The sequence below is a fragment of the Apis mellifera genome, linkage group LG1, assembly GCF_003254395.2.
Source record: "Apis mellifera strain DH4 linkage group LG1, Amel_HAv3.1, whole genome shotgun sequence".
In the NCBI taxonomy this organism is placed as follows: Eukaryota; Metazoa; Arthropoda; class Insecta; order Hymenoptera; family Apidae; genus Apis; species Apis mellifera.
The window spans coordinates 8,512,528-8,528,926 of NC_037638.1; the positions used below are offsets into that span (position 1 = coordinate 8,512,528).

The following is a 16,399-nucleotide window of genomic DNA, read 5'->3' on the forward strand; positions in this document are numbered from 1 at the left end:
TAAAAAAAAAAGAAGAAAAAAAATCGGTCGAAATCTATTTCGAAGAGCTTTTCTATTTGAAAATAGATTATTTCCACGATATGATTTATTCACGAGTCACAAAGCGAGATGATGATGCAAAACGTGTCCATCTGTGTCGAGATGATTAATTAGATATAGAGAACTTTGTACTCGTTTCGTTAACACGCTTTCCAATTAATCAAAAATAATAGGACGAAATTGAAAAAGTTTCCTATTTCGAAATACTCGATCGTGATTATCATCCAATGGTGGATCCAATTTGGCTGGAAATATTGGGGATAAGCGAGGACGAGATGAAGAAGACGAAGACCGTAAAATACGAAGGGAAAACTATGGCGAGAGAAGGAACAAGAGTTCTCTGTCGTAATCCTCTGGTCTAGTGGTTTTATTTATACCCAAAGCTGCCGTATTATTGGATCACCCCCGCGATTCTGGCCAACTTGTGCATCTCATGCCGCTCACGTGCTCCTCTTTTCGAATTCTCGATGGCCGACCGACTTCCGCTTCTGTCTTGCAGTCTCCGAAACGCGTGACCTCTTTTAATAGCTTAACCTTTAAATAAAGCGATCCTTTTTTTAAACGTTCCGTGGAATTTTTCCGCGTTCACGAAGAAAAGATTGCGTGACAAAATTACATTACAAAGTGAAACGTTCAGGAAAAAAATTGCACAAGCCACTCGAAATTATTTATTATTCGATTTGAACGAAAAAAATTCCTCGACGCGAGCAAACAAATTAATTTACCTTTACATTCCCTAATAATATTTTTAACCTCCAAAAAGGCAAATTTGTCTCTCTCTCTCTCTCTCTTATATTCCTCGTCTCAACCTCCCCAAAAACAATTTCCATCTCGTATAAATAGATCGTTATATACAAAATCGTATTTAACGCGCGTTTTTGAAATTACACGAATATAATTCACGATGCGCCCATCAAATAAATCTGGCTGCGATGCGTTACAATGTGTGCCGTCACATTGCCACATGCCCGATTTATTTGACCAGTAAATCTTTTCCTCCTCGACCTTCTTCCACTCCATGCTTTCCATATTCTTTTTTTCTTTCCCCCCTTCCCGATTTCTTTTCTTCTTCGACGGCCAATTCCACGGGATTCTCTGCGACGATTTGTAAAACGATTAATCGGGGGGACGAGGAACGTCGAAGATCGGGGTCAAAGTAGCAAAAGGCCGATATTTATGAGATCGGGGGAAGAAATCTCCAATCTCTTGGTGGAACTCCTTAACGCCGTGCTTAGGATTCTTGCCGGTTTGATTTATCGCGCGATGGGTCTCGTCGTAAAACAGGCACGCGAAGGGAAGGTCGTAAAACTCTGCGACAACTCGAAAACTTCTCTCTCTCTCTCTCTATCTTTCTCATAATGGATATATCTTTCTCTATCTTTCTCTTTCATATAATGGATTTTGAAACGTGACTTGCGCTTCCGCTACAACGACGAAATCTGGATAACTCTTACGTATCCTTAATCGAATCTTGTGATTATTCGTTTAAAAATTCGTTAAATAATCGCGGGAAGAAAGAAGTTTATTGTATTTTTGGCGCAAATGTTGTAAAATTTTAAAAATGAATCTACATGTAATATCCTGTGAGATTTATATATGTCAGCAAAGAAACTGAATATAAACTTGAGCTTATAAGCAATTAAAACTGGAAATATCTTACACACCCCATCTGCTCAACCTAAATTCAAGCGAAAGTGGTATAACTCTGGAAGTCGTCATAAAATTGCCGCCTATCATAAATAGAGATATATAACCCATTTATATATCTGAATCTGAAAAAAAAGAAAAGAAAAAAGGAAAAATCGACATTGGAAAGAGGGAAATGGACGATTAACGAACGAAGTGACGAGGAATTGAGCGTGCAAATAATATGATAAAGTTTGATCTTTCAAACGGGTATTCGATTCGTGCAAACCCCGAGGGCGATCGCAAGGCGCCCCTTTCACGCAAGAACGTACGAGCCCCGTGGGCATTGAATTTCAACGGGTGCAACAGTTTATGCGACAGCACGAATTAATTCCCCCGGCAGAAGGTTTTAACTTGGATCGACAGCTGTGTCAGCAAGCGTGCGCTCGGGCCGGTTTCTCTCCCGCTGCCGCGTAATTACTCTTAACCACTCTAATTTACGTCCGGTAATGACGCGCTTAATGATCATAATCTTTCTCCCTCGTTCGTGGCCACGTATTTGGCGGCGCCGCTCCAGGCCTCGCCTTCAACCATCATGGAACCTCGTCGTTCTTCGAGGGTTTTCAATTTCGAAAAATTCCCCGATCCGGACCCCCAGCCATTCGGTTCGATTGCTCGATCATTGGTCGATATTAGCCGGGAAATCGATTTTATATTTCGAAAAATGATGCGCAAGTTTTCTTGACAATTTAACAAATTGAAATATATCGACGATTGAGAGGAGACACGGAGTCGTTTCTTCGTCGAATCAACGATCTTCGATCTTTCTTCGACCATTATTCGTCATTATCTCAAGTTTCGAGATAAATTTTGATCGATTGTTTGCCACGCATCTTACGACCATACGGGATTTAGAAAGATTCCTTGAAAGAAAGCAATATTTCAGAGTGCAACGATTAAAAATTAGAAGAAAATATATTGTCGTTCGCGGACAATGAAGCGGCGTACAGTGACCGGAACGATCGCCTTCGAAGGTAGCGGCGGTGAGCAATTCGGTCGGATTCATTTGGCAGGAATGCACCAAGCGAATTTGCATTCTATGCATTGCGTAAATGCTTATGGAGTGTAGCTCCCGTAAGTTGAAGCTCGCACCCCGTGAACCGCGCAATTAACACTGCATCCTCTCTCTGGCATCTCTGGCATCCTCGGTGTGAAATTCTGGAAAAACGAACGTTCCCTCGGCTTTCGTATATCTAAAACAAATATATAATCTACGATCTTGAAATTTAAATTATAAATATTCCTTCGCACCTTCCATCAATCACAAACTTTTTTACACAAAGCGAAATTAATCATTAAGTTTATAAGAAAACTGTTTTACAAATATTCTTATCGATTTTGAGAAAATACCTCCGCAATGATCGACGTGGACAAAAATGTCGATGTAATTAAACGATAGTTAGACAGAGGAGCGATTGAAATTATGCTGGCATCCGGCCAAAACAATCGACTCTGTCAGGAATCTTTCGTCCCGGAAAGTGGCGCGATGGAGAACGGGCCTCGATTAACGCCTAGCGCCCCTCGTCGCAACGAGGAAGGAGGGGGAACAAGGGCGAAATCTCCGAGAAATGCGAAACATGGGTGGAATCCGCGTGCCACCCTGACAGCCGGTGCCACGAGCCGGCGAGTCGCGAGCTGTCGGCCCACCGGGTACATGGGACAACTATGCACGTGCACGTCCCTCGCTCCGTCCGCAATATCGAGCCTCGTCCACCTCCGCTCGTTAACGTCCATCTCCAAGCACGGAATCTCCGACTTTCGATCACCTCCAGCTGTTCATCATCCGTGCGCGAGGGTGTGGTGTCTTCTGGAAGTCTTCTTCGTTTTACAAATCTTTCTCTCTTTATGTTTAGGATATTCTTCTTTATCAAAATTTTACGGTGATCTTATTTGCAATTGATTGGAAGACAAGAGCGAGAAAGGAGGATGGTAAAGGATGGAGGATGGAAACTCTCGGAGGGGAAAATGGGTTAATAATTGTCCGGGTTTATCTCATCGAGGGGCGAAGAAGATGAAACGCGATACCGAATTAGAAACAAGTGTGCCCGTATAACGATACAAGAAACGTTGGCTCAGTATTTGGCGCTGTGTATTTTGGCAGCTTGAGTCTAGTAGCCGTTTTGGTCGTTACCATTTGTCTTCTGTGGACCATGATACCTTCAGCCACGTCCCAGTTCCTCGTTATTCCTCCGTATATCTTTTTTCATTACGCCGATACGATTATTTATAGAGATATTCTCGCGTGTAGTGGTCTAGGAGACGGTAACTAGACTCGAGATTCGATTTCCAAAGTAAACAATCGTTATTGGATCGAGTAATTGTAACGTCAACTTATGATGGGATATTTTTACACACCCGATCTGAAACGTGTTCCAATATCCACTTGCTATAATATTAAAGAGATGGATAAATCGAAACTGTTTCTACAAATTTCTATTACTAAATTTTGAGAAGTTTCCAATTTTGCTTTTACTTCGAGGAGAAATTGTTTGGACGGACGATTTTTCGACCGAGTTTCGTGTAGGGATTCGAGCAATGGACGAGTGAATTTCTCCGCCACCGGGGGAGAAATATGCAATCTCGCGCATAGTTACGCGCGTTCCACGCGTGATTGTCAGGATCGATAGCGGAGGATACGGCGAGGAATGCTCATTAGGTGACAGGATTATCGAATTTTTTTCCCCCTCGACCACCGTCCTCACCCCTTAATTGCCTTTCAACGCCATAAATTTCCTATGTGGATCCGCTGTTGATTAATAAGCGAGAGAGCATACAGTTAAAAGATTCTCGGATGATAAATAGAAATACCAAAAGCGGATAATATTTCCTGCTTAACGTTTCATTTAATTCATTTCTTTGCCTGTGATAAAATTGCAATTTTGATTTTCCAGAGAAAAAAATTCCATCCTACTTTTTTGCCAAATCTTCGTTTCCCGATTTTAATGAAACGAGATCAGATTTAAGATATTCGTCCTTTCTCGTTGAAAAAAGGAACCTGATAATATAGACACCTTTTTTAGAAAATATAAATAATAAGATGAAACGCTTCTCAAAAGCGATCGACAAAGTTTTATTTCAAAACGAGAAAGGGGAATAAGAACGATTAGGAGAACGATCGATTATTCGCGGATGAATCGATTGTTCGAAACGTATTCAAAGGAAGAAGGGAGGGGAAAAAAATCTGACCCGATCGAGGGAGGAGATCAACGCTGATCCTTTCGGGCAGGCTAATAAACCGAGAGGGGAGAGACATTTTTCTATAGGAAACGCACACACGCACGCGGGTCCTTCTTTGAATTCAGATCGCGCGCCGGCCCCATGCGGGCCGCTGTTTTCTTCCTCTTACGCCGCCAATTTATGCAATCCGACCCGCGCGTCCTCCGCGTATTTATAACCGGGGGCCCTTTGTGTGTTAATTTGTTGTAGCCAGGCCCGCGATCCACGCCACGCTCGCTTCGTGCCCCTCGTCGACCTTTGATCCGCGGATCTCCCTTCGAACCCGCCAAATCACAATGATCGTCCTTTAATTAGCCGATCGCCGAATCGTCGATTCTTTTCCAGAATCTCGATTATGTCTGTGAACGATGTCCAGAAAGGGAAAGATATCTTAACTTTTTGAATGAATTTCTTTCGTTTGGCGAATTAGTTTCTTGCCTAAAAAAGAAAAGCCATTGAAATATTTAAATAATGATGAAACAGTTGAATAATCGTATTCACGCTTGACTCGAGGAGAAAAAGAATAAGATAAGAGAAGATATATATTGAATCATATACATATATATATTTGTACAACGATGATAAAACAAACCGGGGAAGAAAAAGTTGAGCCGAAAATCCGTCGAGTTTACGAGCGCCGTTACGACTTTAACTTTACCACAAGAAACACTCAACACCCCATTGCAAACGAGAAGAGGAACTCTGACACTTGACCCTTACCCACCCCATCCTATCCGCGCAACAACGAGGATCGGCTTTTCAGGTAGCCGTTCGTGAAATACAGGTAGCTGTCTCCGCATGAGAAACAACGTTACACCGACAATACGGTACGCAAATCCCGTTACACGTGGTGGCATCCGGTTGGCGTGGTCAGACCAGTAGTAGTAGTAGTCGTCCCGTAATATCGCGGAGGAGACATATCCACCTCCCGTCGAACGGGACGGAGAATGAAGAATTGGCGCGAGAAATAGACCGATTTATGCACAAACGGCCCTCTTTAATTAATAACTCGAGAAATGGAGGGGGGAAATTGAGAAAAGGAGAAAAGTTTACGACGCTAAAGAGTAACTTTGGTGGTCCAATTAACCGAGTTGGAAGGGAATCCTTCGTGCTTTTTCTTTCCTTCCGTTCCCAGCTTGCGACGCCATATGGAACAGCTTAGACGGGAAAGAAAATATTGGCTACCGAGAAATGGCCATCACCGATCGACTTTGATCATCCCATTTTTTACGAGCAATGATGGTGAAATTACGCGGCTGTTCCATACGGGGCGTGGTGTTGTAATCTCGATATAAATAACCGTTTCGTAAGGGAGAAAAAACAAAGAAACGATATAAAAAATACTACGAGCACTTGTTCTTCTCGAGATTAATTAATTGGAAAAATGATACGAAGCTTGATTCAAATTTTCCTTTTCGACATTTTCACTCGAAACTCTGATATATTCGTCCGTGCACGAATGTCTGGGAACGGATGGGTTAATCGAACGGGTTTAAGGGAATCGATAAGCATCGAATCGAGGGGGGATCGAGCGAGCAAGCGAGATCCGTGGAACAGATCTCTATCCCGGCGAGAAAAAGAGGGAGGATTAATAAAAGACGATCGTTGTTTCTCTCTGTTGCAGCGCTGAAGGTGAAGCTTACGCTGAGGCGACCCATCAATCAGCTGGTTGCGCAAGGGATCATGCCATGTAAGTATAAAATACCTGTAAATGAAAATTTTCGATTACTTTTTTATTCCAATTTCTTTTCGAGTGAATAAAGCTGGATACGAGGAGTTTGAACGTGGACAGTAAATTCAATTAGGATTAGAAGCCGCAATAAAACCGTGGGCAAAAAAGTCGAGGAGAGTTCGTCGTTGGTATATTACGGGTATTTAACGGGTATTTGGCGAGAGAGGCAAAGGGAAACGATCTCTATATATATATATATATATATATGTACGATCGAACAAATTTAGAGGGAGAGGAGGGGATTCGAGTTAGATTTAACAAGTTCGTCAACGTGTCGCGTTTTTCCTCCCCTTGGTAACGGCCGATTAATCCACTTACAACTTAATTACCACGCGATTGCCCGTGATGGCTCGGCCAACCTCGTAAAAGGAAGTAACTGGGACACGAGCGACTTCCTAAAGTACCTTAAATTGACGTACGGTGATCAATTGCCAGCTAATGCCTCGTCCGATCTTTTCTGACGATTCCTTCCCAAGAAATTGTTGATACCACCTTTAACTAGGCAAGAAACTGGTCGAACGATCTAATTCGATCAAAGAGAATCGAAGAATTTGTTCAAATTGTCATGGCAGAAGATTCTAAATTTTTCGAATCGATTTTTTTTAAATATTCAAGGCAAGGAATAATACGAACTGCATCGAGTATTTCGAGCCGGGGATTTACCAGGTATATGACCAGGGACAAACTTAATTGGCGGCGTAATCGCGAAATTCCACGCATCACGAAATATGCATCACCCTGTTTATCGCGAGGCGGGTAGAAAATATACGACGGCCGATACCCTCCGTTTCGAGTGGCGTTCATGCGAGCCATCATGTGCAATTTCGTTCCGCGGGATTTACTCATTTACAGCTTCCAGGAGTCGAAGATATCGCGCGTGGTAACGGGTAATGGTTTTTTCGGGGAAACGGCACGCAATGACTGTTGTAAATCTGTTTACGTGCCGCGATTAATTTCTTCGGTTAGCGTTGCAATACCATGCTAATTTTACCGGAATAAAGAACCCTAATTTTAACGCTTCGAACTAATGACACTCTCCCTCTCTCTCTCTGTATTGTGATTTTTTTAAACAATGTCGCGGTTAAATATTTATGGGAAGATTAAGAATCGGTATTACAAAACAATTTCAAAAATATAAAAATTATTTTTCGAAAGAGTGGAACCTTTTCAGATTCATTTGTCAACAACAATAATTCAAAAATTCTTTTTAAAACACTGTCGAGAATTAAATTGGAAACACAATGTAAAAATATATTGTACGGATGAAAGAAGTAATAATAGTTTACCGATAATATTCAAAAAAACTAATTTTGAATCGTGTCATTAGAAATATTTGCGATCCCTTTTGTTCACGATTGATCGAGAAATACCTAATTGAATCATTCTTTTTTCATTCAAGATATATATATATAAAATTTACGCGAACAATGAAGCTATGGAATTCGAATTCGCTATGGAAACGGTTGCATAATCGACGAAATTTTCCTTATTATATTATACAACACGCCCACGCGCGATTAAACCAACCGCTGAGAAGCAACAAGAATCGTGAAATCTAAATCGAGCGTTTCGCGCGAATTTTCCTTCGCGTTTGACAATCGATCAAGGATTCAAATAAAACGAGATTGGATTACATTACTCGTAAAATTGAATATTTTTATAATAAACGTCAACCGTTCAAATTTATCAAACTAGCTATTGAGCTATACATTTTTACGCGAAGAAAAGTATGCAACGAAAAATTCTTCTCTGAGACAATGATTCAACGCTTAATCAACGCCCCTGTAATAAGAAACGCTGTTGTAAGAATCGTCGTGCAAGGGCGATCGCGATTAGGAGCATTCGATCGCGGATCGTAAATCCGGAATCTCGATTGGCCTGTTACGACTTGTCCACTCCGATCGCGGATGATTTAGGGTTGGTTATCTTCGCTCTTTGTTCGAACGATTACTCGATGAGATCCTACTTGATGGATGCGGACAGTTGGAACGGGACGATTGCCATGAAATACGATCCTTATTTATTTTTATGCCCCATCGATCAAATAACTCTCATGATTTCTCGAACTGAAACTAAACTCTAAAAAAAGCGTTCTTTAAATTTATCTGAAATTTATACATACACTACCGTATTTTAGATTTTAGTTTGTTGAGCCTCTCTTTCCGTTTAAATCATTATATCTTTTTATTGAATGAAAGAAAAGAATCTTCTGTTTCTGAGCGTCGTTCATAAAAAATATATTTAATACTCGATGAATTATCGAAACCGAAGTTGCAAAGAAATTTTCGTTTCGTTGTAACGATTTTTTATTGTATTAAAATTAATAAAGAAAGAAATAGGAGAGGAAACGATGTACGCGGCGCGGACGCTTTCACGCGAATGGAACGATTCGATTTGTATTGAAAATACGAGCCCGTATCCGAGAACGTAATTACCTTCCATGTAAATATTATTTACACGAGAAACTCGAATATCGTTTCCATATATATAAACATAACAAAGTCGCGCGACGATATTAAATTTATCGAACGCTTGATGTTTTGAATTTGATTTAATTTCTTTCGCCTTTCTTCTTTTTAATCTAATCGAAAAAAAGAAGGAAAGAGTTGGAGCGAGAAATAAATTTTTTTTTCAACTCCGATCGAAACCTCTGATCAACATTATCGAGCAAAAAGTTAATTTAATCATCTCTTCCTTTAATATGAATTTTGAAAAATTGAAACAATGAATATTTTTTTCACATATAAATTTTGTAATAGCAGTATAATATGCTCAGATATCGAATATCGAATTATATCAAAAAATCTCTTCGTCGATCTGGAGTTTATTCTTCAAATTTTCTCTATTTCGCCCGAACACGGTGTATAGGCTTCACTTTTATAAACATTCCCTTTTTTTCTTCCTTTTTACTTTTCCCTCGATAGACGTCCATCGACTCGCGATTTACTCGACGAGAAACTAGACAATTGGGTCACAGCTGCTGGGCCGAGCGATACAACCCGCGGCGGGTTTCGCGTGGGTGAGACAAAAGCCGCGAGCCATTGCTCGAGGGAGGGGGAGGGGGGGGGATGTTGGAAAGGCCTAATTGATTCGAATCGTTCGGTTAATTTTAGCATTTCCTACGCAGACCCGACTACATTCTCCTATCTTTGCAAGCGGTTTCAGATTCGCGGTTCACCGATTTCCGCGCGGCTAACAAGCCACGGCCCAAACCATTGTGCGGCCAATTCAATCGCGTATATGCGACGATAAACGGAGATACGATCATCGTATCATGATTTTCATTTTTTAAGAAAGCACGAATGCACATCGATTAATAAAACGTGCGTTATACACAATGTATTGGAAAATACTTGGAGTTTGTTCCTATATCTATTGGATAAAATAATATACAATAACTTTTACTGTTATATAAATCGATACGATAAATTAAGAAAGATATTTGAGTTCCCGAACTATATATTATTGTTTCGCGTTTTCTACTTTTTTCTCTAAAAACGGGCGATTAAAGACGGCAATAAATGTGGAAGAACGGTCAATAAACGTTTCCTCGAGGAAAACGTTTTCGCTTTTCGTCAAGAGAGCGATTCGAGGCGAATTTATCTTCCTCGAGATTTATCCAGGATAAAACTCGCGGGAGTGATTTCCATTGCCATCACCACGTGTGTATGTACAATGTCGGTACACCGTAACTGGCGCGAAGCTTTTATATTCCGAAGCTGTTACGAAGCTGCCCTCGTCCGGAAATAGTTGCGGTGCGCGTAGAGAAAACGCTTGGAGGATCATTTATCCGGGGACTTAATGGCGTGCAGGAATGTCGTCTCGTTTGACGTTGACACCAAAATGGCGCCTCTCTCGGAGGGAGGGAGGGAGGGAAGGAGACATCGAAAACCTTTGAGGGCGATCGTCCCGGAAATTGATGCGTGCAGCATGCGTCGGAGGACATGCGTCCTAAAAGCTCTCGAAAGTGCTCTCTCTCTCTTTCTTCTTCTCTTTCTCTCGTCCGTTTCTTTTATTAGATCGCGCCCTTCGCCGTCATCGAGGAAAGCTCGATGAAAGTGGCCGCCGTACACCATCCGGCCGTGATTTAAGTGTCTCCAACGGGAAGATAAAAATCACGGGAGGCAGGCCGGTGGTGTGAGATTTTTTAATTCCAGAGCGGGTGGAACGACACACGACACGGGCGAACGGTGTTCTTTTTTTTTACACACGGCTGGAAATAGTGGCTTCCTCGCGGCGAGGAGGAGGCGGCCGGCAAGGTTGCTACGTCTAAAATTAATCTCTCGATCGGAACGGTATACTTCCGATAAAACCGTATTTTAAACATTTAGGTGTTTGAAATAGTTGAACGATAGAACGGTAAACGAATTCCCGCGAGATTGCTAAATATGTATTTTCATCCGTGGAAACGATCGATACGCGTGTTGTTTCCCATTTCTTAGTCCGATTAGTGGAGGATTGGGATTCGAAACATCTCGATTCCCCTCCTCTTTCGAATCTATATTTGAGTCTTGCTCCGCTACTCCGAATCGATTTCGATGTTCATTTAATTAAATTTTCCAAACTTCGTTAAAGAATAATAACGAATATTTTTCTTTCTTTCTTTCTTTACGTAGCATTGAAGACGCCACCGGCGTTCCACGAGCAGAGGAAGCAACTGGAACGGGCGAAGACCGGTGATCTTTTGAAGGCGAAGATCCAGCAGAGACCGGGCAGGGAGGAGCTGGTCAGGCAGCATATCCTCGAGGATGTGGGTCACGTGGACCCAAGCCTGGCCGAGAGGCAACGGATGCTGAAGAAGGCCAGGCTGGCCGACCAGCTGAACGACCAGCTCAGTCATCGACCCGGACCGCTCGAGCTCATCCAAAAGAATATTCTCCACACGGAGGAGCCTATTGAAAGGGCGGTCAAAGGTGAGCTCGCCAACTCAACGAACCGCGCTCTTTGATCGATGACGATGAAAAAGAAAAAGAAAAAAGAAGAGCATCGCTCAATCGCTCTCTCTCCTCGAGCGTATCTTTTCCTCTTCGATTCAACATTTCCAATATTTCTTCTTCTCTCCGCACAGAGGGTCACATTCCCTTCAAGGCCACTTGCGAGGGCCAAGTAACGAAGCCCCAACACCCGGACCACTACATCACCTTCGAGGACGACTCCCAGAGCTCGGAGGGGGCGCCCTCGCCCCAGCTGGAGTCCCGGTCGGACGTTCTGGAAACGGCGGCTGCCTCGGCTGGGATAGTGACCGTCTCCCTCAGTATTCCGACGACAGGCGGTGCCGTCGTCGTCTCGTCCACGTCGCCAGTGTTCCAACAAGCGTCCAACGAGTCGACGATACAAACCTTCGCCGAGCTGTGCAACACCGTGGTCGGCTCGCAGCAGCAGCAGCAGCAACAGCAACAACAGCAGCAACAGCAGCAACAGCAGCAGCAATCGCATCAACAGGCCCAGCATAATCAGCAACAACATGCTTCCACGCAGGTGAGTCGGGGAACCGCGTAAATCCTCTTCGGGGATGGTTGATTTATCGGTCGATGTAGATGGACGATAACGGCCGTCCCCCTTCCCTCCCCCTCTAGAAAGAAAGACATTTAAGGGGACAATAAACTGAGGGGAAGGGAGGGGGAGAGGACGATTCGACGACGATGCTCGAAAAAGCGAACGAAGGGTGGGGCGAGGGGGCAAAAATAGATTTACGTCGGACGTTAAGCGCTGCTCATAAATTGGCGGTGTGTGCACGGCGATGCGAGCTGATTAATCGACGATGGTTCGACGGGAGTTAAAGGAAAAAAGGAAGGAAGGGGAGAAAAAAAAAAAAGAGCAACGACGATCTCTGTTAACAGGCGAGTCAGACAAACGGTCCGTCGACGACCCTCCTTCCACTGGCGCCGGCGCCGAGTCCGATGTCCTTGGGCTCGACCACGTCCAGCCTGAGCCCCCTTTCCAATATCTCGATAGCGTCGCCACCGGCACCACCGCCGGCCGCCATCACCCCCAGGCCTCAGGCGAGCCCCATTGCGGCCGCGTCCACGTGTCAGAGGAGCGACGCGCCCGGCAAGGATAAGAACAGGAAGAAGTCCAAGACCAAGAGTCAACCGAAGACGCGCACCATCAAGTTTCACGAGTACAAAGTAAGTAGATCCTCTTCCCTTTCTTGTTGTTGTTGTATATCTGATACTGAGAGAGATTCGTCAGACATTTATATTTATCCGAGGTGCATTGTATAATACGCGAGAGAATACTTTCACTCTTTTCCGTTTATATTTGTCGGGTAAAACCGGTGGGCGTGAACGCGCGCGGCTTTTATATTGCACGCAAGGTGCGAATATATTGCTTAAACTTGGCCGTACGGGAAAGTAAAAATACGTGTAACGCGTATTTTTATGAGCTGGGTATAAAATTTTAACCTCCACCCTTTTGTTTACGAGTAAAAATAGTAATCGTATCGGCGATTAGAGGAGATAGGAAAGAAACTGGGGCGAAAAAGATCGAGAAAGACACGAAACTTAGAGATAGAAGGGCCTTAGACAAAGAGCAAACGAAACACGAAATTCGCAAGGGGCGAAAAAAAGGACAAAAAGGGGAGAGAAGAAGGCGGACGGGGGAATGGCCGAGGAAAAGAAGTAAAAAAGAGAGAGAAAAAAAGGAATAAGAGAAGCGGGCGGAGGGGAAGGGATGAAAGCAGAACAAAAAGGGGTACGGACCGTCGGTAAATCTCGGCTCCCGTAGCCCGCGAGGAACCGATTCTTCCTCTCTCTCTCCCTCTATAGTCAAAGGGCGAAACGCAGAAGGAGATCGTATCGGGTGATTAACTCTCGCGATCTCTCGAAGGGGCCCGAGGCCCACCTCGTTAGCTCTGAGTAATTCGAGCGCTAATTGCGCCTAAGAGCGAGAGGAAGCCAAGAAGCGGCGAAGAAGCGGTGTTCCAAGGGGGTCCAAGGCAAGTAGCGGCAGCGAGAGAAAGAGGAGAAGAAAGAGGGCCGGGCAAGTTCGTGATAGGTGCCAAAGACTCGCGAAACATTCGTGGATGTGGCGTGAACGGGCGTGCAAATGAAGGCGCAGGAAACATCTTGATGTATCATTTATCACACCCCGTATTCCTCGCCTTCTCGATCCTTCTCGAACCTGAGTAACTTCATCTCCGTCCACTTCGAATCTCTCTTCTCTCTCTCTCTAGAACAAAAAGAAGAAGAGGAAGAAGTAGAAGTTCGATTGAAATATCCGAAAAACGAAATTGGATCGTCTTTGTGATTTCTCTTGTTTGCGATTATGATATTCTGTCCGAGGAGATGTGTATATACAGGCGTGTTTCGAAACGATGATTAATAATGATCGAACGATTGTTCCCAGGGGCCGCCAAACGCGCAGAAAACCTCGGTTTCGTCCACGAGTTCCGGCCTCGGCTCGGCACCACCCGGCGAGACCAGCTACGAGCTTCTTCTTCAGCAGCAGCAGCTATTCCTCCAATGGCAGCTCGAATGGCAGCATAAGGTAGGACAAATAAAGTGATCGGAAATGTGGTTGTAACCACTTTCCACGCTTGTTGGTAACAAGCGAGTGTACGAATCTCAACCGGATACGTCTCGTTAACGCCACGTATCCACTTTCTCCGCCATGATTTGCATAGCAATTACGTTATCGCGTCTAAATTTATAATCGAGCTTCAGTTACGAGACAAGCAACGCCAGTTACCCAATTCGAACATTCATTTCATTTGTGTATATATATATATATGTGTGTGAGCAAAAATTCGTTGCGTAATTCGATCACTTTGTTTAGTATCCTCAGATCATTCTACCGGCAGCGCAAAAGCCATTGTCGTTGAACAGCAGCGGGGCAAGCGACGCCGGTAGCATCAGCGGAAGCAGCTTGAACGCACCGAGCCCCGCGCCCTCCAATTCTTCCAACAATCCCTCGGAACAACCACCTTTGAGGCCTTTGGGCAAGTTGGAGGACATGAAAGGTGAATATCGCTTGCTTCTTGGATGGGAGAATGATCGATTATCGAGGTAAATTAAACGTTGTCCTTGCAGTAAGCGATCTCAAAGTGGAGTTGAAACGTCGAAACTTGCCTGTATCTGGCTCGAAGCCGCAGCTGATCGAGAGATTGAAACCGTTCACGGAATCGTCTAGCGTCAACTCGACGTCCAACTCGAACGGGCCCCACGTGACGCATATGGGCCATATATTGATGGACACGCCGGGGCCAATGACGTCCGACGAGTCCAGCTCGCATGCCAAGAGCCCCGGCTCCGCGGTCAAGGACGAGCCGAACAGTCCACGGACCGATTCGCCGCACGGCAGCGAGCACGACGATCCATCCAGCCCTCCAGGTACTTCGAAACTTGTCATTTTTTTCCTCCCCGTAAAATATATATAAAACTTCTTTTCTGAATTTACAATCGTTGTAAAGATGATAAAATTTCGTGAAACGAATTTTTCGGAGCGCGACACGCGTCGGTGTTTTCACGATTGTAGTCCGTGTTTCAGGAGACGACATAATCAAGGAGCAAAGGAAACGGATAGAAGAGTTGCAACGTGAATTGTACAAATCTCAACAGCAACTTCAGCAGATCCGTCAGACCCAACCGTCCACGGTTCACGCTGAGAAGCTGGTGCTGCAGCAACATATACAGAACAAGATGCAGCAGCAGCAGCTGGCGCTACATTTGCAACAGTTGCAGCACTTGCAGCAGCAGCAGCAGCAGCAACAGCAGCAGCAGCAACAACAACAGCAGCAGCAGCAAAGTCAACAACAACAGCAGACGCAGCAACAGCAACACGCTACGTTCCAACAGTTGAACGCGAAAGCTAGCCTCGCCGCGTTCCTGCAGGCACAGCCAAATAATACTACTGCCATTCTAGACTCTTCCACTTTGACCGCGATTAACAACAAGAAGAACCAGACGAAGAACAGCGCGACGGTTCAAATACCTGCCGCGATAGTTTTCAATCTACCCAAACCTACGAAATTGAATGGGACATTGCTGAGCGCGTTGGTGGCACAAGCCCAACAACAGCAGCAACAAACTGTTAACGCAGAGGATGGAAAACCGCCACCACCTCAGTACGACGAAGCCGCCAAGCTGTTAAAGGTGAAAAATGATATCATTACAAATATAAAAGAAGAAGAAGAAGAAGAATTTGTTGTTCGTTCAAGCTTAAATAACACTATTCCGTTTCAGGTGAAAATTGAACCGGTTCAAAAAAGTCATATCAAGAGTCAAGTGGTGGACGACGTGCTGGAGATCTTGATCAAGAATGGCGAATTACCACCGAGCGCCGCACAGGACCCGGCCACGCCGACTACGCCCAACAGACAGCTACAGCAAAACTTGGTGTTCACGGCGCCAGCCGATAGTCAGAGTCACTCGTTGGTATTCGCCGCTGCTAGTCCGATCAGTCCGATCAGCCCCATCGCGATGGAGGTTTCCCAGAGCGATTGCGTGAGTTCACCGGCGCCGGCGCCACCGCCACCGCCTCCTTTGCCTCTGGCAACTTTCTCTATACAGCTGCCAACCGCGTTACAACAGTTGCAGCAGCAAGAGGAGATCTCCTCGTTCAACACAGACCTGTTAAACACGGAGGGCGAGCTGGACGCCGCGATGCTACTCAGCCCGCAGTCGAATCAGCAAGCCTCGCCCGACCCTCAACCTCCTCAAGAAGTAACGTCGTCGGATAACGCGAATTTAGACCTTAAGGTATCGAACGGGTGATGTTAATCAATTC

General features: G+C 44.4%; 1 protein-coding gene across 9 annotated transcripts in view; it reads left to right on the top strand.

Annotated features, from left to right (window-relative positions):
* The window catches only part of LOC408602 (MKL/myocardin-like protein 2), a 285,759-nt gene that overhangs the window by 265,275 nt on the left and 4,085 nt on the right, over positions 1-16,399 (top strand). For 7 of the 9 annotated variants that reach the window (XM_026444045.1, XM_026444047.1, XM_026444016.1 and 4 more), the window contains 9 exons: positions 6,566-6,631; positions 11,290-11,586; positions 11,742-12,151; positions 12,514-12,801; positions 14,021-14,161; positions 14,450-14,633; positions 14,704-15,003; positions 15,149-15,765; positions 15,856-16,371. In XM_026444045.1, the coding sequence (XP_026299830.1) occupies positions 6,566-6,631; positions 11,290-11,586; positions 11,742-12,151; positions 12,514-12,801; positions 14,021-14,161; positions 14,450-14,633; positions 14,704-15,003; positions 15,149-15,765; positions 15,856-16,371 (2,819 nt within the window). The remainder of the gene's footprint in view (positions 1-6,565; positions 6,632-11,289; positions 11,587-11,741; positions 12,152-12,513; positions 12,802-14,020; positions 14,162-14,449; positions 14,634-14,703; positions 15,004-15,148; positions 15,766-15,855; positions 16,372-16,399) is intronic. The other 2 variants (XM_026444029.1, XM_026444019.1) reach the window with 2 other exon arrangements.